The sequence below is a fragment of the Cygnus olor genome, chromosome 18 (genome assembly GCF_009769625.2).
Source record: "Cygnus olor isolate bCygOlo1 chromosome 18, bCygOlo1.pri.v2, whole genome shotgun sequence".
Taxonomy (NCBI): domain Eukaryota; kingdom Metazoa; phylum Chordata; class Aves; order Anseriformes; family Anatidae; genus Cygnus; species Cygnus olor.
Genome location: NC_049186.1, coordinates 12,203,443 through 12,226,179, shown reverse-complemented (window position 1 = coordinate 12,226,179; position 22,737 = coordinate 12,203,443). Strand labels below are relative to the sequence as shown.

At 43.0% G+C, this 22,737-nt stretch overlaps 1 protein-coding gene across 3 annotated transcripts in view; it reads left to right on the top strand.

Moving 5' to 3' along the window:
* Window positions 1-22,737, top strand: part of RPTOR (regulatory associated protein of MTOR complex 1) — a 147,903-nt gene that overhangs the window by 14,496 nt on the left and 110,670 nt on the right. For all 3 annotated transcript variants that reach the window (XM_040530186.1, XM_040530187.1, XM_040530185.1), the window contains exon 3: window positions 749-831. In XM_040530186.1, the coding sequence (XP_040386120.1) occupies window positions 749-831 (83 nt within the window). The remainder of the gene's footprint in view (window positions 1-748; window positions 832-22,737) is intronic.

The window sequence follows — 22,737 nt, the reverse complement described above, 5'->3', positions numbered from 1 at the left end:
ATAAGGCCATGCTTTTTTGAATGAGCACATAAGCTGAAATTATATTGCTATGGATTGTGGTAATTATCTAGTGATACAATTAACTTATTAAAATGGTTATATTTGATGATAAACGTTTTTTCCTGATAAAAGCAAAATCTTGCTTCATTTACTACCATTGCTTACTGCTTCAGAGACTATACACTATTTGTAATTTTTGTGTAAGCTATTTCAATTGTTGTTGTTATTTGCTACAGAAACATTTTTTTTCAGTATTAACAGACACAAATGTTAAGCCTTTCCTCCTCTCTTTCAAAACAACTGTATTTATTACCTTAGTGAGAGAAATCTTCTTCCAACTTTGACAGGTTCTAATGGTTTTTAATTTATATCTGAGTGAAGAGTTTGAGGATAATTTTTGGGTGTTACACCTAAGTAACTTCCGTGAAGAATGTAATGTTTATGAATTTTCAATTGAGTGCAGGAAAGGAATCTGCGCTAAGTTATCACTAAATGCCCTATCTTGCATGCAGAATACTGGAGAGAAATGGTGCAGAAAGCTTTGATGCCTTTGTTCTGCAAGGAGTGCTGTTGTTCTTGCTCCGTAGACTTTGGTCTCCAAGGTTGTAGATCTGGATTTTACAGAAACATAATGCGAAAGTAGCTAAAGGTTTAAATGCACATGGGTAACTGGAAGTAGTTTCATCCTCTTGGCAAGCTGAATGGCTCGGTTGTGGTCAAAAAGCCTCATTTGTATTTTGTTTCTTAGATCCTCTATCAATGGGTCCTCAAAAAGCTCTGGAAACCATTGGTGCGAACTTACAGAAGCAGTATGAAAACTGGCAGCCAAGAGTAAGTATTCCTTGTGCTCCCCCTCGGCAGCTATAGACATGATACTCCTTTATGGTAGACTTTCAACTTAGACAGAAAACTGAGGTGTGTACTGTTGTGTGGCACTGTGCTCTTGCAGCATTTGTTGCTTCTGTCATCCATCAGGATGAATACATTCTTGCAGGCTGTCAAAATATCAAGTTTTCTAGCGGTTGCTTCTTGGCTAGCACTTTCTTCAGTCATGTGTGGGATGTTTTAGATATTAAATTCTACAGCTGAGTTCTTAATTAATATTCTCCCGTCTTTATTTTTGAGATGTTCTCAGGTTTTTCATTCTGAGTTTGTGGTTTCGTCTGTAATAAAAGTGTTTGGCCTCAGCTAGTTTAAAAGTATGTGTCCCAGCACTCATCCGTACTTTCTTAATCTTGTGACCAGAAAAAGTAAATGTTGTATGGTCAGTAGCCAAGGAAGGCTTTCGGTTTGGTTGTAAAATGTAACTTGAGAACTTTGGTAACTGCTAATTCCGTCTATATAGAACTAATATAATGTGCATATAAGTTTTTGAAAGTGACTGTTTTGGATAATAGTAACAAAGCAGAAGTTAAACAAACATGCTCCTTACTGGCTATTTATTTTCTGCTTTGTAACATCTCAGTCTCACTTCTGCGGGAAGTATGTTACTGCTGGGTATTTCAATATCCATACATTTGTATGTCTTAGTAAATAAGCTACATAAAGATCTAAAGAAGAAAATTTGAAGTCTGCAGCATTTTTCAAACGGGTACGAAAACCAAACTGTAGAATCATCTTCACTATTAACATTTCCCGGTGTGTTCTTGTCCTTATCTGTGTGTTGTAGGGTATACAGATAAATACTGCTCTTCAAAGTACCTACACTATTGGCTACTAGAGCATAAATTTATGATTATAAGTAATGTGTAACCCGAACAGAAATAATAACTTCACTGAATGAACCTACCTGTAGATTTGCCTTTATTTTTTTTCTCCTTATGATGCGCCAATACTAAGCTGATCTTCATTTTAGGGAGATGTTTTAGAAGGGACACTGATCTCTTCGTTATAAATTGACTTCAGTAATAATGAGCATTTTGTCACTGGGACTGTATTTTCTGCTTCTAACATTGCTTGCTACCTTATTTAATGTATGACTAACTGACTTTCTGCGTAATGTTTGGTGTATGGTTTAAGAGTGTGGTCTGCAACTGGCAAAGTTATTCCCACATTCCTGTCCTCAGTACAGGAAGAGTGGTTGAGAAGGCGTCGGTGTTAGCAGCGCCCATAGGTATTTTTAACCGATCTTTCTAGTTAAACTGTGATGGGTTATGTTTGTTTACTTGTTTCTTCGTAATTTATAAAATCAATAAAGATAGATTGCCACTGCCAATGCTTTGTTTGAGCGCAGAACTTACCAGCTCCGAGTGTCTCTGTGCTTGCAGGGAGCTGCACCTTCTGGAGAGCTGGGGGGGTTGGTGATGTTTTCTTTCCCCACGTCTTCCATTCCTTCATAAAGGACCAGTACTTTCAGAGAAAAGACAAATGGCTTTGGGATTATCTTTGCAACAGTAAACAATTTTTTCTTTTGCCAGATGCTGAGAATATTTTTCACGAAAAAAGAATTGTTGGTGTGTGTGTGGTTTATAAAGGCTGCTGGTGAAGGACTTCATTGTATGCATTCTGAGTCCCTCTTCTGCTTTTTAACTCAAACTTGTTGGAAATAACATATGCAGAGCAGTTTGAACAGAAATACATGTAATACAGGTTCTTTTATTTCTTGCCTGTGTGTGATACTTCTCTACCACCTTGTTCAGGGTTGGCTGATGAGGACTGAGTTCATCGTTCAGTGAAGGCTGGATGTGTTACCTGAAGGAGACTTGCTGTATGTAGTGGCGAGATGTTTACGTTACTAAATCTGTGGGCGGTTTTCTGCATAACACTTCAAACATGAATGTTCGGTGGATATGCTTTTTTTCAGAAGTGTTTGGAAGTATACTTATGTAAGAAGGATTTGTCTTGAAGCGTGTAAGTATGGTATGTATTTAAGACAGAAGAATTTACTTTGGTGTTTTTCCTTTTGGTGCATTGGCAATTTTTTTAATCTGTCTGGCAGCCCAAAGATTAGGCAGAAAATACAAACAGTGCCTGCAATCGAATAGGAGAAGTAAAACATCTTGATGCAAAGGTGACAACAAAGCTTTCTCGGCTCTTTAATAACAGAGTCCATATTACTGAGGATGAGGGACAGGCAACGAGGAGCAGCAGGTACTGTGTGTGTGGGCTGACCTCACGCTGCCTTGTAGAGTTTGCACAAAACATGAGGCAATTACTGAACTCAGATGTTTGTGTGCAAGGTGCCTGGTTCTTAGCAGTAAATCACAGCCCTTTGAAACATTGCAAAGCTAAACACGTACCGTTTTATTGCACTCTACAGGGCTCTTGAGTTTTCTGCAGTAATAAAGAGAAGTTGATGTGCCATCTGCAATAAAACAATACGAACATTATTGAATTTCCTAGACCTTTCATATAAATACTAATACATCTAGTTTTGTCTATTTCTCAGTGTTTTGGAATGGTTGAAGAATTGATGGGAAGAAGACAATTCTGGGAAAGCTAGGCAGTCTGGAAAAAGACCAAATCATTAAAATCTTCTGAAATAGCCGGTGTTACTGGCTTGTTACTGTGGGTCCTTAAGCTAGGAAGTGCCTGCCATCAATATCTTATTGTGAATGCGCAAATAGTGGTAACCGCTGGTAAATGGATTGTCAGTCCTTCCAGTACTGTCCCTATAATAAATGCTGTGTGAAAAGTCCTTTAACATCACTACCAGTGCAGCTCTAGTCTGCTTGTAATTGTAAGATGATGTTTGAATAAATGCCCATTTTTGCTAAATACAAATAGCTTAGGTGAAAAAGCCTTAGAAGGGACAAGGATGGAAATTCTTTGTTTCTGGGAGCTCCCAGGCTGCACAGCTGATGCCAATTTCCCTCTAGGTCTTATTGAGCCCCTTTCTAAATAATTTATCAGCTTGCCATTGCTTGAAGTATTTCTTCTGATTAAATTTAAGACTTTGCTGTATTGTTGTGTAGCTACATAAATTTGTGTGCTGCAGGAGTAAGAAACACTTCAGCCATTCTTTCATCTGCAAAACACTGCAGTTAAACAATATTCAGTCATTTCACTGCAATTCTCAAATGAAAATTTTACTGGGGGAAGCAAGTAGGAAATGACAAAGCTGCAGGCATACAATGAAGAATTTATCTCTGAAGATTTTTTTCTGAACAAGTGAGAGGTTTTGCAATTCGGTGCAAAGATAATTTAGGTGCTAGTGAAAAAGTGGGGAGAAAAAATTGAGAGCCCTTCTCCAGTATTGCCATTTGCCATGGGCTTTGAGTTCCGCTGGGCGTAGAAGGGGTTAAACCTGAGGGTAATCTGGAAAGGAGGCTCAGTTACAGGGCGTAAGGGAGGCTGCCTAAGAAGCTGAGAATGAAAGGCGGAAAAGGTAGGGAAGGCTAGGAGCACAGGACCCCATAGTGCAGGTCCAGGGAAAGCCTTCCCTGCAGCTGCTCTTCGGGTGTTCGGGGGAATCTGCGGGCTGATGGATTAGGGAATGGCTGGAGGAGCTGAGCAGAACTGGGGCTAGCCAGTTACAGGACCCAGGTTAAAGGTTTTGGCAGGCAGTGCCAGGAGAACACCATGGAGAAGGAGAGCCTTTAGCTAGACAACGCGTTCCATCGCTTTAATTGCCTACAATAAAATGTGTGTTAAGATTCTTTTGGAGATTCTTCATGTGCTCAGTACTTAAAGTATTTAGATAAGCTATTGATCGCGTGGAAATGGTATTTCTCTGCTTCTGGTCTTCTATTACCCTTTGCAGAATTCTGCTTGGGTCAGGTGCAGTGCTGTAGTGAACGACCGGCAAGAGCGCTACTTTGCCTGTGCTGGCAGCGACTAACAAATATTTCCCGTGGTGTTTGTGTGCACGTTTAGTTCTGGCAACATCACGTGTTGCACCATTCAAAAAGCAGGGACTTTCCTTTTTTCAAAGCCTGTTGACTTTTAACTTAGGAATAATACTCCGAATTCGGAGTACTGCTGCAGTGGTGCAGTAGCTAGTGTGGGTTTTCATGAGCAGAAGCTGTTGCTAAATCCCAGTTCACATCCATTTGTGGGACGCGAGTTCTTTGCTGTGAGGTTCTGCAGAGCTGGAGCAGAGGGGTTAGGATGAAGGTGCTGCTCAGCTTTCTGCTGCTCCCCTGCACAGCACGCTGTTCCTGCCGACTGGTTTGAGAGAATTTTTTCTGCGTCCTCTTGGCTGGAGCTCTCTGAACCAGGCTGCAGTACCTCTGTATGAAAAGCACCAATTACCCTGTGTAAAAGTGTAAAATGCTACCAGATGAGGTTGGCCTGTGATTTCTGGCTCATTCTTAGAAGGGTGCCAGACAATTTTTTTCCCCCTTCTTGTAATAAAAGTCTCATTACTTGGCTTTCTAGCTTTCCAGGGACATTACTTCCCTTTGTTTCCATTCCTGTGTATTTACCTTTGAGAGCGGGGCTGTGCAGCCAGAGGCAGAATTGCAGGTTGAATGATGCGTGGTTTACATAATTCAGGATCTGGTATGAAGTAGTCTGGAGCATATGCTCATTAAATTTGCATGGAATTACAGCTTTTTTTTGTCAGCTAATGGCTTTTGACCATTTTTTTTAAACTCAAAACTGCCCAGAAAATTCACAGGGTGTTTTTTTCCCTTTCTCTTATCACATTCAATTTTGACACTTCTGTTGTGATTTCTACTAGTCCAAAGGAATCCCAGTGGCTCTCCTGTACCAGATGCTTTTTACAACACTGTTCTTTATTCTCTGACAGAAACTTTCCCAGTCCTGCCACTGGAAGGTCAAAAAATGCTGTTCATGATCCTTCCTGAGCAGAGGTTAGGTTAAGAAAGCTATCTCAGAGACGCTTATATTCCTCCGTTGCTTGTGAAGTGCTGCCTTAACGCTGGGGGCAGGGGGGCTTGTCTCGACTAAAATCGGTGTGTTCCATTTTTATAAAACCTTTCTTTTCCTGAGAGTTTGTGCCATGTGGTTGTCTTTGCACAGGTAGCTGTGAGACAAATGAGGGATGGATGTTTGTGTCTCCCACAGGTGTGGTTCGGTAAGGCTTAATTTCGTTTTTAATGGTACTGTCGCAGCACACGGGAGCGCCGCTGATGGAGGAAGGCTCGCTTAAGCAAGGTGCTGTACAGATGAAATGGAAGCACTGCTGCACAGCTTGTGATCTGAAATGGATTCAGAGAATCATAGAATGCTTTGGGTTGGAAAGGACCTGGAAGACTGTCCAGCTCCAACCCCCTGCCATGGGCACCAGCCCAGGCTGCCTGCAGCCATGAGCACTTCAGGCATGGGGCACCCGCAGCTGCTCTGGGCAGCCTCCGCCAGTGCCTCGCCGCCGTCTGAATAAAGAATTTCTTCGAATAGGACTGAGGTAGACAAATAGGAGAGTACAGAGGGACCGTAAAATAAAAAATAATAGCAATCAATGTGATAGGGTCTTAGCGTACCAGAAGCCTAAGTCTGTGTGTTGGGAGATGTTGCAGCATGGTGTGATACAGGAACAAGCAGCAAGGGCTTCCAGGGGAGTTTTGAAGATGTGGTGGGCAGATGGAAGAGAATGTACTGAGGGAAATGGGTTTGGAACAGCCCGGTGTGTAAGGCTGTAGGTCAGTTCTGTTGGTATATGAGATTACTGAAAGAATTAAGATTTGGAGGGAACAAAGAAGAGGAGCACTAGTAGAGCTTTTTGTAATTCTTAACAAAAATTGGGGAGCAATAAGAGTCTTCTGAAATGCTCAGGAAGTAATTTTAAATGAGTTTCGGATCATTAGCTAGCAAAATGACCTCGAGGGATTTTGGTGAGAGAAATTACAGCCGAGTGGAAAGAGCAAAAGTTAGGTCAGAGGAGGTCCAGCGTGAGCAGGGAGAGGACACCTAGGGAGCAGTTACAGACGGCGCTTTGTGGGGCTGGACAACGTGAAATTGGCACGCTCACGGCATCCAGCAGCGACCCTCGCTGCCAAGCACAGCAGAGGACTGGTGTGGAGCTAACCTGTTACTCTGAAGCTGCCCTGTCAGAGGGAATGAAGCTTCGTTACGGCACGCAGCAGCAGAGGCCCACGAGTGGGTAGGAGGAAGAGGAAAGCTACATTTTCTGCTGTATTTTGATTTTATGCTTGGGCAGATGTCTTCTTCTGATGTGTACGGAGTGTGCAGTGGAGGCCCTTGTACCTACGTGGGTATTTGGCATTGTGCAACCACACCGGACAACAAAGTGGCAGCGTCTTCAAAAGCCCTCTCGGCGCAGAGGGAGCGGGCACTGGCCCCAGGCTGCGAGAGATTCGGAAATGAGCTGGTGACGGTGCGAAGACATGAAGTGCTCTGAGCTGCTCCGAGACCGCTTCTATGGGCTCCTGCTTTTGTGTAGAGACCTCTACTTCAAGCTGAAGGTCAATTCTTCTGTGTCTTCTATGGAAGCTGGGATTTTTACACCCTCTGATAAGTCACTTAATGGAGCACAAGAGGTCTGTACCTCTCTGTAGGGCGTAACCACAGCAAGGTGGTTTGTCATGTTTGTCATCCGGGTTACATCTATTTCCCCCATTCCCCCTCCTGTCCTTTAGGGCCTGCAGCTCTGGGACTTCTTTACTTTGCAATAACCAACACCAGCAAAGCCAAAGAGCTTTAAATGTTAAGTCCCAAAGAATGTTTTTTCTCCCAACCACTTGCCTAAATAAAACAAAGGAAGAGTCGGTCAATTGCAGTATTGATTTTTTTCTAATTCAGGTGCTACATTGTCGTCTCTTTCTTCTCTCCAGTTCCTCTTTCTTTTTTTTTCCTTCCAAAGACAATCATCTCCACTAATGCTGTGTTTTGATTGTCTAATGGGATTTCTTGTTAGTATTTCCTTATGGCTCCACCTGAATGGACCTCACTGGAGTGAAGGAGAGTGCCCTGTGATGGGGAATGAAAATACCCGATAGGGGAAGGGCTAGAGAGATCTAGAAGGCCAGACTAAATGTATTTCTAGTTAACTTTGGGAGAGGTTGGCTTGAAAACAGGTATTGATAATTGAGAGTTTCTGCATCTGTAGTGTCCCTAGCACTGAGGACGGTGTGGAAATAAACGTTGTGGGCACTGTCACACAGCAAGCTTGCTTCTGTTCCTTATGCAGTTCTCTTATTGATGCTCCATAACTTAGATTAACATCGCATATCAAAAGGCAGGCAGTAACATATCTGAACTCATTAGCCTGGCAGATCTAGGTATGTTTTAGGTGTTTCCACGCCGTTAATTTATGGGGCTGCACCCATTTTTCCCTCAGTTCAAAGAGGTGCCGTAACAGAGCGACTGCAGCAATCTCGCATTGAAGCGACGGCAGGAGGTTGGCCTAAGGGAACGACGAACTCGGTACCAGTCCCCAGTGGGCATGCCTTTCCCTTTCTCATGCAGCATTAACAGAAATGGTAGTTGAGCTATGGCTATGTCATCTTTTTCTTCTGTGTTGTTGGTGTCTGGTGGGCTCTTAGCAGTACGTACGTCCCATTGTGCTTAACTATGCAAGTTTTCAAATAGTTTTTTTTTTTTTCCCCCAATTGGATATCACGTGGTGTGTGTTTCCTCTTGCAGCTTGCATCCACCAGTGAGTGGCAATCTCTGAGGAAACATCTCACAGAATAGAGAGAAATTATATATATATATTTTTCTGGCAAGTCTTCAAGGAAACTGATGCTTTTCTGATCAAACGAGGCTTCTTCCTTCTTTCTTCTTGTCTGCTTCCCAACAGTTTTGTCTTAATTTAAAAGGAAGCGCAGCCAAGATACTTGACGATCATTTGAAGCGTCTACCTCCTTGTGCATGTTTTCTGTTGCTGATGCTGTTGTTTCCCTCATTAGATATCTCTGGGCTTTGATACGGTTTCTGAGGTTTCATTCCTTGCATTGCTTCCTTCTGCCTAATTAATTGGTAGGTTGCCTGCTGCACATCAAAGGTTGAGCATTTCCTAAAGAGTAACTACTTAAGCATGAAAACTAATTGGACACATGACCTAATTATTGGTCTCTCTCTGAGTCATACTTTTCCTTTACTTCTGTGGGGTTTTTCTTGTTAAACAACAACAAATACTAATTGCTCCTGTAAAAGAAATATTACAGAATTCCAAAGGGGGAAGTGGCAAAATGTGTACTTGGTCTCCTTATTCACTAGACATAGGAACAGGTAACAAAAACTGCAGAAGGAAAAAGGGGAAGAAACCCAACATCGTGACCATGTTTAACAAAAGTAGGTTTTCCTAGGAGGGCTATGTTTGTTGTGTTTATTTCCCAAGAGCCGCTTGAGTTTGGCAGCTATTTTGAGCTCTGCAAAATTTTGCTGTATCAATCCTTTGCTGTCTTGTTAAAGATCAACCGTCTTCAGCAAAAACTAGCGTTTTTTTCAGGAAAAAAAAAAGTTTGTCAGAGAACAGGGGTCAACAAGTATAACTGCCAAAAGCAGTTCTCATTCCATCTGAAAAGTTGTTGTGGTATCGTTCTGAGTTTGTTAGCCCTGTGCTGATTTCGTAAAATACTTCCTCTAGAAGAATGGGTAGTTCAGCCAGAAAAATACAAATTGTGAGCGTGATAAATAGTGAAAGCCACCTTCCTATGTCTTGTGAATGTGAAAAGTTGGGGCAAATTCTAGTAAAAGAAGATTTAGAGGGAAAAAAAACAGCCCAGACCTACCTGTGTACCTTCCAGTCCAGTCTCAAGGCCATATTTAGCTTGTAATCTTCCTTTTGGTGGTTCTCTGACAGCAGTCTGCAGGCTCCTGGGGTTCACGAGCAGTCTCTGCGGATCCACAAAAGGTTTCTAAGAAACACCTCGGAGGGGAGGAAGGGAGGATTCAACGTGTCAGTGCCGAGGGCCCCACCTGCACCACAAATCTTTCCGTAACCCACTGAAGCAAAAAGTTTGGCAATGCAGTTTACTGTCTGCTGAAACACTGCTGTCTGCTCACTGTGCGTTTACAAAACGTGTTGTGCTTAGAAATAAACCACGGACGGAGTTTTTTGTCGACTTGTTGTAGATAAGTGTACTTGAGGACCATTTCCTGAGTAAAACTGAGGAATGATACGCCACGCAGCAGGCTTTCATGTTTAAAGCCAATAGCTACTAGAATCTGTTAAAAGTAACGGCCGTGTCAAACTCCATCAGATCTTGACATAAGGATGTGAATTGCCACCGACCCAGCCGTCCGCTCTGCCTCTCCTCTGGAAGGTGCTGCCCCAAAGCGGAGCTTGGCAGGAGGGGACCCAGGACCCCGGGGCTCAGTTTCAGCCATCAACAAAGATGCATCGGGTTGCGGCTACCCCCTCCTGTGCTTTAAAAAAAAATAAAAAATACTGAACAGGGCCACCCCTTTTCTTCTGCACCGAGAGGAGGTCACGATGAACAAGTATGGAGATCTTAGGACTGTAAACCACTGCAGAGGTTTTCTAGAGCTTTGTGAGCAGCCTGAGTTGCACCAGTGCACCTGGGTGCTGCCGGTGCGGCTGCACGGGCGGCAGATCCGAGTTGCTGCAGGACGGGCTCCATCCGCACCCCCTCCCTGTTTCTGCATCTTTGTAGAGCCCCCCTCGAAGATACAGAGTGACCTGGCGAACTCCTAGAGGCACGTTCAGTAAGGTCTGCTGGGCAAGGGGACTGCTGGGGGCACAAGGACAAGAAGCAGGCTCTTATTTCACCTGTTCCCTTCCCCTCCCATACACTTCATTCGGGGCAGCATTGGGCCCACCTTGCCAGGGTGGGACTTCCAGAAACTACCTCTGAAATGCTTTTCAGGTGCTGGGTGGTACTGTCCAGGACCTCCTAGCAATTTCAAAATCCTTTATTTAATGCAAGAGTTCAGCAACCAGGCTTTCTCTTGTTTCGCTTTCCGTAGTCTTCTGACAAGATCCATCCACGTGCTGTATATCTCCTCTGTTTTGTTTTGTATTTTGTCATCAAAACGAGGCCAGAATTGGCGGAGAAGCAAGACTTTTGTGTGCTGGAGTATTTCCATATGACCATTGTGCTCTTAATGTCTGTTTGTCCTAAGATGGGAAGAAAGGCCTGATATTAGCAAGGCTTCTTGACAGAGATAAGCAGCTCTGCCTGCTCAAATCTGATTAACGTTTTTCTGTAATTACCACCCAGCCTCTGCATGACCTATTTAAAAATACCTTGTCTTTGTGTTCCCGGGAGAGTGGTGAATCACTGGCGATTACAGACGGGGGGGCTTTCTGCAGGTCCACTGGCATTGACCCTGGTGCTCTTTATCTGGTAAATAACACTGGCATCCGCTGGACAAGGATTTTGTCATTGCAAACTTGGACATGCAAATGGTGCTTTACTAGGCAACTTAAGCTTTTTACTGCGTAAACATCTGTTTTGGACAAAACTTAGAGCGTTAAGGGAGAAAACTATTTACATTTGTATTCTTGTTCGTAGCTCAGGCAGAATGAGAAAAGCCTGAAATATTTTAATTCCTCTCTTACTAATCTTAAAACGTAGACCTCTGGATGATTGTTTTTCTTTCTCCTAACCCATTGAGATGTTCCTTAATCTGAATATTACTTCATGAAGCAATTGCTTTTTAATCAGAGGAAAACCTGAAATTACTAAATTATTATTTGGTCTTGAGAAGATCAACCTCTCATCCCAGCATGAATGCAGGGTAGCAGAACGTCCTGTTGAGGACGATGCACACTGGCCAGAATATAAAACCAGCCGGTTTGAGGTTTCATTCACACGCCCGACTGTGGTCCTGCAGCCAAAACTGGGCTCAGCGTTACGTCCCGATTTTATATTTAAGAAACAAGAAGAGACAGAGCCTGAAACTTTAAAGAGCTCTTAAAATAGAGGTTATAAAGATGGAATAGCACTAAAATGACACTGTTGCTTAGGCGTTCTGTTGACTAAGTAGGTTTTAAAGATGTGGCCTGGTCTGTACTTAAAATCCTGTTAGCGTATTTTGTGGTGTGACCTGTCAGAGCCACCAAACTACCACCAGACTGAGGAAAGGCATCTGGCGTGAGCAGCAGACCGAAGTTTTTACCAATTCCTGCTGTTCATAAACACACAGTTATTTGCACAGCCATCTCAAACTGTTTATTTTATCTGAATAAAAAGGGAGGGCTTCTTTTCATACCGTGTAGGCTGGTAGGTAAATTTTTTTGTATGTCCTGGAGCAAGCTGATGGTATGTAACTGCTCATAACTGCCGAGGAACAGCTGTCTCTCCTGAATCTCTTGCAGCAGATATTCAAGGTTAGCACTCCTGGTTTTTGTCTTCCCTGTCAACGTCAGTTCTTCTGAACAGACTGCTCAAAGGTATTTTTTGGGAGTATTATTGAATACCGAATCCACACAATGTGGATGAGGTACTTTAGAATTCATTTCACATTGGACTTAAAAGCAAGGTCAAAGACTCTGCAGAGGAAAGGTAAAGGCACTACAGTGCTGACTCCAGTCAAGTGAATAAATGTTCCACCCGTACAGCTTAGCTCTAGTAATGCATTTTGTCCTAGACATCTAGCAAATTAAGCTGTTTAAGTCTCGGCTGCTTGCAAATATATTATGTTGTAGGAGATTGAGATGGATTTTTAAAATGCAGCCAGATATCTACAGAGGGCTTCCCTAAGACTTCGAAGAGTCTTTCTTGTGGCTTAGTTTAGCTTTTAAACTTAAGTATCCGTAAGTAAAGGTATTTCTTCACTGTAATTAGTATTTTTTCAAGCTACCAATAACTAATAATCAGAAAGAAAATCACCTCTTTTATTAACCAAGTTAAGCTGTTGTTTTTAACATCAATTTGGGATTTCCGGTACAATCTCTTCTACTTACAACAAAAAACTGCATGTAGCTCTCTGATTATCCTCATGAATTTACATAAAGGTAACTTCATGTGCCCACAGCCTAAAATAAAAGATGTTTTTATTATTTAAAAAAGCCTGGAATCTGTGGATACGGTTCAACATAACTTGTATTTGCACGCGTGTATCTGATGTAAGAGTTACTGTGGTCATACCAGGTTGTTCTTGCAGGCAAGTCAACGTCTGATTGACGGATAGTAGGTGTACATTTGAGATAACTTCTTGCATTGCTGAATCGATCTCTGATGTTATTCCACGGTGCGCTCCTGCAGTGGTTTACGTCTCTCCCACCTGCTTTGTGCGCTCTGAGCTGGTGCAGCAGAATCCTGGGCTGGCGCTCGTGTTTGCAAGCAGGAGGAAACGAACAGCAAAGTTGCGTCAGTGCAAATGTTGTGAAATTCCGAAAATCCTCTGTGAGACTGCGGGCTTCCTGCCAAGCTCCCTGCTAGACAGACTTTGCCAGATAGTTTGGGACAAACTTGTCGTACCAGAGGCCTTCCCGGGCTCTGTGTAAACTGTGGGTGACAGCGAGGCCTTGTGGTGCCTGTCGGGGATTTGTCTTACGAAGGTTTTGCTGCTGTTTCCCTGTTCGGGGTGGACGTGGAAAACAGCTGCATGAGTACATGGGTTTTGGATAAACTGTCAGAGATCCTTTAGAGAAATGGATCCAGATTTATTACAAGGCATACTTTCTATTGATGTAGCAAGGGTTATTTCAAACAAATGCTTGTAATGGGGTAGTGCTGAACATGCTGGTAATGAATTCCAAGAATTGACTGTATTTTTGACAGATTTCCAGAGGAAGGCAAGGTTTTACAACCACGCAGCGTGTGGTTGTGTCTTGCATCTACTACGTAGCCCAGCAACCCTAACGCATCGCACGCAATTTCTTTCTTGAGGATTGAAAATTCAGAATTTAAGTTAATGTCCTAAACGTTTTGTGAAAATAGCTGCCTGGAGAGACTGCTTCTCGTTACCTGCTTCTTGTTACCTTCTTGGTCACCGAGGGAACAGGCTGCAGTCTGGGTCCGGCTCTTACCGAACGTTAACAGCTGCTTATGTGGAGGGAGGAGAGAACACCACCAACACCCGAACCTCCAGAAGGAGACTGCACCTGGTTAGATGGTACAGAAATCTCAAAATGAGCACCAGAGTCAAGGAAGCTCTGCACTTGGTTTTGTTTCTCATGAAAGAATTCTTTCCCACACAGATTGCACAATTTCACGATAAATAAGCAAAAAAAAATAATAATACAAGTATTCTTGTACAGTTCTAAACTTGTTGGCTCTTTGATGCGTTTCCGAAGACGGTGTAAATCGAGGATCTTAAATCTTTCTTTGATACAAGGGAAAACGTGTTTTAATCAGTATTACAATTAAATTGCTGTAAATCGCAGGGCTGGGGTATTAATCACAGTTTTGAAGTAACCAAGGAGTACAGTGTTTTTGCTAGGAATGAGGTATGTGGCTTGTCACTGAAAGTGCTCCAGCATCACCCAACTTGGGAGTTTGCCAGCTCAGTGTCAGAGAGCGAGGGGAAAAGCGTAGAAATTACCGGATGAGAGTCCATAGTAACAAAGGTAACTGTAAGGAAATTAATGGGTGTAAAACAATTAGTGGGAGTTATTAGGAACATCAACTGCTAGGGTGTTTTGAAAGACTTTGTGGAAGAAGTGAGGAGGCAGAGATTACCTGTGGTTTATCCGATCTTCAGAGAACTTCCCCAGTGCTGTGTGTACACGAACTTGCCTGCATGCTCAAGCTCATTTTGGAGTTCTAGGATTTTTTCCCTTCTTGTTCCTACTCATCATCAGGAAGTTCCCTAACAAAAAGGACTGGAAGTGATTACAAAGAATTTGTGAATATTCAGAGAAGGAATCTAACTTGACATTTAGAGAAATGGAAACCAGGGGGAGTGTGAGCATCCAGTCAAGAACAATAAAATCAAAGTTCCAGTCCTTAAAAAGACCAAAAAAATGGCACAAGGTGAGTTTCCTTTCTACTTCACCAGTATATAATTTAAGCCTTTTGAAAAGCTTACTGAATTTTTGATCCCTTTTTATTTCCCTGCATATTATTACATTATGATTTTATAGAATGATTTTAAAATAAGTAAATAAAAATGTGAACACTAGTCTTCTAATTTATCTAAGCTATTCCTATTGTATTTGTTAATACGCAAGTATAAATCCTTCTATTCCCCTGCTCCTGCTTTAAGCGTGGATTATTGTTTAAGGAACGCTTTAAAATAAAACAAAAGCTTATCTATACTTAAGATGCCCTGCCTTCATTTTGCTCTATTACAAGTAGTAAACACTAAAATAGTATTTTTTCCTAATTTTTGCTCATAATCAGTGGAAGAATTTCTTTGAGGTCACGTAAGCAAGGATCTGAAAGAGTTCCCTGACATGCAAATTAAATGCACGTTCCCTTCCACTCTCAGTTCATTTTTTGACCTGCCCAGGGGGTGGCCGGGAGCTGGGAGCTGGCTGCAGCCTGGCCGGCCACGTCCTGCGCGCTCAGCCGCCGCTGGCGGGAGGCGGACATGTGATTTGGATATACATAGAAGTTATTATCTCTATTTCTGTCAGTGGCACGGAGGGTAATTTTTCTTTAGGCTTATCTGCTCTATATTTTTGCTGTCCTTATGAAGAGCTTTTCATGCAAGTCTTTTAATAAGCCTTCAGAAAGGCCAATGGTAACGAAATGTTCCCAGCCCATCACCGTAAAAACCCAGTGCTCTTGCAGATTTGGGGTCACATTGTTGGTGGTTTTTTGTGTTTTTTTTTTTTTAGGTTCTCCTGAGCCACGTTGTTATCCTGTATTACTGGTGTGCTAGTTACCACGCTGATATTCCTGACGTAGTAACTAAAGCCTAGAGCAACGCTGAAAGATTAGAATTGCTTTTTCCTGTACCGTAATTCAGGATCAGCCTGTAACATACTGGCCAATGAATTAAAAAGGACTCCTTTCAGTTTTTCATGTATGTAGCTGTTTAATTCTACACTGTGAAATTCACAGGATAAGAACAGCATTTATCAAGGGCCTTTATTTAGTGCCTGTTACATTAACAACTTTACAGATGCGTGTGTTGTGTATGGTACACACAGGCTGTTCAAACTGTTCCTGTGTCTTAAAGCTAACAGACAAAAGACCTGCCCATACTTAGCACAGCCCAGAGGTTTTGATTTTGTAGTTTGACTTGTGTATGTCAGCATATGCGGCACTGTGTTGTGCCTAAACGCAGTAAATGCGTTGGTGCTCCTTAATTGATTGTTATAATCTAATAAAAATAGAAAAATAAACAATGGGACACAGATCGAGATTTTTTGATTTCATCACCAGTTAAACAGTAATTACTGGCGAAATACAGATACGTAGTCAGATAGGTAGTCTTTGTGGCAATTAGCTCTAAAGTACTAAAAAGAGGAGATATTCCTTGTCTCTCCACTGTGCTTTTGTAATGGAGATGCAGGTTGGCAGAATTTTTATGCAAGCCTGTAAATCAAGCCAAAAGCACATGCATGTAGGGGTGCTATTGGCTTAAATGTCTCTGGTAATCTCCTGTATTTTCACCATAATTTGTTTCTTTACACACGCATGCATGCACGTTCTTCTTGTTGGCCCTTTTCTTTTTCCAAATCGTTATAGTACTCAACATTTTTTTTATATTATACTCAACATTTTTTTTATATTAAGCTAACTAAAAATGTTTTGCCATCATTTTTGTAATCTTCTTTTTCATTGTTTTATACTCTTCCAGTGTGTTAAATAGTTTTTTTTATTAAAAACTCAAAAACCACCACAGCAACCCGTAAGTAAAATGTCAATTGTGCTGCTTTGCTTTGTGGCATAACAGCCATCCAATTAATCTGGCTGTGAAAGCGCTTGACAGATACGGGCCTGTTTTACGTCTGAGCCAGTTTGTTCCCGACGTTTGGAGAACGTGTTGCATCAAACTGACAGCTGCCCCGTAAAACCTGCAGTCTGGATTCATTCAGTTCGGCTCCTTACACTTTAAGGAAAACTAAATCCGGTATTTTTAGTGTTCATCATTAGCAGGTCTTCAAACATCTCAGGTTGCAGGTGGTTTTGTTTTGGTTTTTTTTGGTTATCTCCAAATTGTCTTGCCCAGTTTGATAAAGCCGAGTCCCAAAGTTTAGCAGCAATTTTTCTGTCGCTTCAAACCCTGCTGTTATGTCTCCCCCCCTGTTTTTTTTTTTGTCCCGCTGTCCTTACAGGCAGTGTGAGCGGAACCAGCTCGTGCAACAGCAGGGACCGAGCCGCAGCCTTCATCTCTTGAGCAGCACAAGTGGGGCTGAGCGCCTGGGCAGGGGGCTGTGCGCCTTCACCCCCGAAGCTGCTGGTTTCCTTACTCTAATTTCTTAGCAACTTTTTTCTTTGTAACTTCTTTCTTTGTGAAGCATTTTATATTTGTCTTTTTCAAATTTGGGCATTGTTCCAGAAACATTCTCTTGGAATAATTAGATTGCTTTGATTCCTTTTAATTAAATCATGTTAAGTAGGCTGGCTGTGTGCACGGCGAAGTCTCAGGTTTAATGTATTTTCTGCATTTGGAAACTGGCATTCACGTCTGATCCAAGTCACAGTGCAGCAGCTGCGCGACACCCTGCCATGCCCCATTTATGCAGAGGTTCACCTTGAACAGCAGAGCTGCCTTGAAGAATAGCATAGAAAAGATTATTATAAATTGGTATGAGCAAGAATTAGGCTATGTTAGGAAAAAACATTTCTTATGGAAAGGGACGTGCAGCAAATACTGTGATTTTGGGGCATTAGCCGTGGGAAGCCTTTAACGTGGGATAGATGGGCAATCGCCAGGAAGGGTGTGGATGGAATTGGTCCCACATCAGGCAGGCGGGAGGGCACTCGAAGGCTTCGTGGAACCCAGCCTGGCTTTCTGCAGCTGTGCCGGACTGAGCAGTGAGACGGCAAGGTGTAGAAAACCCCCTCTTCTTTGTATTATGCATACCCTGCATATCAACTGACAGCTTTATAGTGAACCCTAAAACCCCCAGTGCTGCGACTGCACTGATTGTAGTTTGTTTATTTTACCTGTAGCAGTAGCTCTGGCACTGAATCACGCGCAGACGCGCAGTGCGGTCTCCGTGGTGTGGAGTCTTTCTGGAACCAAGACTGAGCTCCTAGGCTGCAAGGAAATGAAAGATCAGGACTTGAATTTTGTAACTTTGATAGGAAATAAATTTATCCTTTTTGGGTTTTTTAAGGAGGAAAAAAATTAATCTCCCTGATGGAAAATGCCACAGTGCTTCAGCATGCATCATGTATGGTAAGCACATCAGCCGCTTAAACCGCTCTCGAGCTGTCAGCCTTAGGTCTCTCTGTTCCTTCTTGTAGAGGACCGAAGCCTGAGGTGAGTTTCCTGAACTCAGCACCTGGCAGTGTTCAGCACGCTGGTGTTTGCGAGGCAGATACTGAGTCAGGTCCTAGTTTCTGAAACGATGGCAAAAGCACTTTGTCACAAACTCCTTGAGCCTCTGCAGCTCCTGCTCTTTCAGGCATAACTTGCTGATACCCTGGGAAAGGGGCCTCTGACTTTGGCTTTTCATCATCGTTTGATTTGTTTTCGTCCTATTCAAGGTAAAAGAAAAACCTGTAATTAGGCAAAAGTTCCAAGGCAGAGCCATTCATTTAAGCACAAAATCCATAGAACTGTGGGAATCACTTTACGCAGCCAATACATACTGACGTTTCCCGGTGGGACAGGAGTTGATGAACGCGGTGAATTGGTTTTTCCTCTCCAGTCAGACTCATCTTGGGGAGGGTACCGTTACCACGTGCTAACCAGTGAACGTGTGGGTGTTTTATTTATCCTTTGAAAGAGCTAAATCCTTCCTGAAACAGATGGGACAAGGGTGGGAGAAGCGAAAAAGCTTGTGCTTTAGTGCCGCTGCTTTTAATGTTGGGTTTGAGCCGTGGTGCTGGCAGTGCGGTCACTTTAGTGGGGGCCAGGTTAGGACCTGGCTGGCTCTTCAGTTGGGCTGGTGCTTTCCAGCCCCTGGCTGGTGTTTTCCAGCCCCTGACTGCTTTCCCCTGCTGTTTTCGCAGACCCGATGGTACCGGTGGTGGCAGTCCTGAGCTGCTGGCACCTCGCTCATGTGTCGCGTTGAAAACAAGATGGAGCTGGTGTAGGTCCTAACAGTACTTCTGAAACCCTAAATGCACCCTGAACGTTGCTCTTGCCTCGAGTAAGGGAAATATGTGGCTCCTGTAGATCCCATCTGTAGAGGGTGCCTGTTTCCTCTCTTAAAGATGAATCCTATCATGACAAAATTAAAGCACATATGGAAAGTAAATCTGGGAGTGTGTGATCAGCATCACTGCTTTAGAGCAAAACTGTCTCACTTTAAACTTCGGCATTAAGCAGTGGACTGCGTAATGTCCATAGCCAAAACATCTGGCTAATGCTTCTGGTATTTGGCCCAAACTGTTTGCTTTGCCTGTTTTGCCAGAAGTCCTTTCTGTGAAAGCTCCTCCTATTTCTCACAACTTTGTCAGTGTTTTGTCAGTCCAGGAGTTTGTGGTATATTGGAAATTGCAATATGTCAAAAATACAATTACGACATTAATTTTTAAACAAGCGTATAGGAAAAAGGCTGGCTAAACCAATGAGCGTTTCATAAAAGACATCACTCTGTCTCTAGTGTGGCGAGCTTACATAAGAAAGCAAAACTTTCAATTTTGCTCATGAGCAGAATAACGAGGCTAGTCTGGATCAGGCCTCCACAAAGTTATTGCTTTTGACAGGAGCTCTTCAGCGAGACACGGAGGTGATCGGAAAATCAAATTCACACCGGAGAGGCGGCTGACATCCCCGTCAGCAGCTCCGTGCCTGTCCATCACGCTCTCCAGTCAGGCATTTTGGCAGCTCTCCCGCTACGGCTGCAGCAGCAGCTGGGAGCAGCAGCTACAGCTGGGCATCATCTGCAGGGGAGTCGAAGTCTAGATTGTCTCGTCCGGTAATTGCGCCAGGAAGCAAGGACTCCTTGCCAGACACCACAAAATCTCTCTCATCAACACGTAATAGAAGGCAGGGGGGGCCAGCACGGCCTTCAGGTGCAGGAACAATCTGGAACTGGTCGATAGCTGGAAAACAAGGGAAAAACGAGGCATAAAGCCTTTTTTTGTGTGGGGGGGGGGTATCAACAAGTTACAGAGGTTCAGCCCAACACAGCGTTCAGTGGGTTAGGCTTTCTGCTGCCTCCTGCACTAACTGCTTCAAAGCAGCTGTTTGGAAAAGGAAAGGAGGGGACGGATGCAGCAGACCATCGCCAGGACATAGCCGTGAATGATGACGGGAGGAAGCGGAGGAGGGGGACAACAGGAGGAGATTCAGCAAAGGCGCAATGACTCTAAAATGTGGAGTGTGCATATGACAGCTTAAACTGTGTTTGAAAAGGCTTTTCCAACAGGAAAGGTAAATTCCTGGGTCAGCGTCAGCTCGCGGGGGCCGGGATGCTGCAGGGCTGCCGGCAGGAGCGTGCTGGCGAGTGCGGAGGGATGCGTTCTGGTCTGCTTAATCTTAACACTACCAAAGGTCTAGCAATCTTTTCGTCACTTCCTTTAGCAAATTTTGGAGACGATAATGTGCTTTGGTCAACTGCAGACTGAATGGGATAGTTGGAAAAAACTGTGCAGACCCGCTGGAGACGGGCACGTGGAGGTGTGCGGCGCATCCTCCGTGAGGCACAAAGCGAATGGAGGGGCCTGGGCGGAGAGATCTGGAAGAAACTCTTCGAGTCTGGTAGTTTTAAAAGGAAAATATTTTACTTTACTGTAGGGAGGGTTCTACATATTTTAAGGATCCTGGGGTTAGCTATTATTTATTCATTGATATTGATGGCGTTATAAAATATTCTCTAAGTTTTTACTACCCAAAACTCATTAATTAATGATATTAACATCTTCCAGTTAGAAATGTTACACAGTAACATGTTGTCCTTGTTTAGCAGTAAATGACCAACGTTATCTGAATGTGCATCATGCTAAAGACGTCCTTCATTTCCCCCAGGAAAGTAGCCCACTGTCCTTAATCTGTAAGCATTTGTAAAGCCTCTGCTAAATAAAAGATTAAGAATAAAAGCATTGCAGGGAAAAATAGTATTTTTGTCATTTTCATGCCAACTGTAGCTTCCTCTCCAAGTTTGCTGTTTAGCCTGCCTTGTCATAAAAAAAATAAAAATACATATATACGTTGCAGGGAAAAAACTCTCGTGCCTTTTGTGCTACAGATGACTGTGCCTGGAGGTGGGAACTCTCCGGAGTTAATGCTTCTTCAGCCTCTGTTTTCCTGCCTGCCTTCCCCTTTTGAAAGCTTTCCTTCTTGAAGATATGAGCAGGGTTCCTGGCAATGGAGTTGAGGCTGTCTAGGAATGGGTCTATCTGCGTTACGTTTTTAACAAAGCGTTAGGTACAAAGCGTGTGACGACACAGTAGCGTCTTTGCGAAAACAAACAAGCCTTGAGCTGTAATTTTTGGGATGATGTCTTTGGTCTGCGTCTCTGCGAGCTGCCTTTCTGTCAGTAGAGTTTAATTCAGCCCTGAAAGCCCCCGGCGATGGGATGGAGTCCTGGCAGCTTGCGCTTTGCCAGCCTGGCGTCCGGCCGGAGCAGTCGGAGGTGGTGGTGGGCACGCAGGGAAGGTTTCCGTGCTCTTTCTGTATGTTCTTCTCAGGGACCTTCGGTTTCTGTCATTTTGTTCTGGAAAGAGACCTTACGTTGGCTTTTAGCAGTTATTAAAAATAGCACCCTGTCCCACGGAGCATCAAACGAAATAGTGAGCTGCTCCTCTTCCCCCACAGCTGACATCCCACACCGCAATCAGCTGAACAAACCCTGAACTTTTCTTGTAATTACAGCATTTACTTGCCTGGTATTTTTCCATACCAATGAAAAAAGTCTTGAAGATGTTACTTAATAAATAAATAAATAAAATCTGGTCTAGTTTGTTACTCGGTTATCCATTTGTTGTATTATGCATGTGAATGATGTGTAATAAAGTCATGCCTGAAAGTCCTCGGCTGACAGGTCGGTGATTGTCTGCTTATTTACAGGCTCCTTCCTCTCCTTTTCATTCTTCGCAGCCGTGTGTTTCTCAATGTGAAAATGATATGTTTACAGTTTGGGTCTTTAGATCTACAGCCTTTAGTTTTAGGGTATGAATTCACCTCCATTAATTGCGAGCTGCATTTGATATTTATGCTAAAGCAACGTGAGGAGTGTTCCAATGAGCCCGTTCCCCTTAAAAAAAAGGGAACTGAAAAATTACCAACCACTCCGGTTATAGTGTCTTGTAAAGATGCCAGCAGGCGGACCGTGATTTAAGGTGCACGTTTTTGCACATCAGCACCTTGATAACAACACTGAAAGGCGAGAGAAAGATGGGGGCCGGGGAGGGCTGTGCTAAGATTAATACAGCCTCTTATCTTTACTTAGTGAGCAAGTCCCCAGAAGGAATGAGTGTGTCAGATCACTGCCTCGCTCTTAATATTTTTTCTGCATGTGCTTGCTTTGCTCCATGGCTGTAATCATGTAAATGACACCATTCTTCGTACCCATCTTGCCTATTGACTCGAGATGCCGCATATTAATTGAACAGCATGATATCTATTTTTCAAGCTGCATAGATAAGCAAAACATTTTTATATGAAATAAAGTTATTCATTCTCTTTTACTATCATATTTTAAGACTTTCTTACCTTTGCGTGTCGTAGAAGAAAACTTAAAAAGCGTTGACTTTTGGGACCTTGATTTATAAACAGGCTCTCAATGGCAGGTTTTTGTAGATGTTTGTGACAGTTGTCCTACTCTTAAACCTGGTTCTTTATTTAATACATCAGCTTTAATTTTTTAAGCCATTGTGATTCTGGATTCTCAGTCTCTCTCTGCACGTCTGGAGAAGAGAGGGAGAAACAGGCTTTTATCTTTCA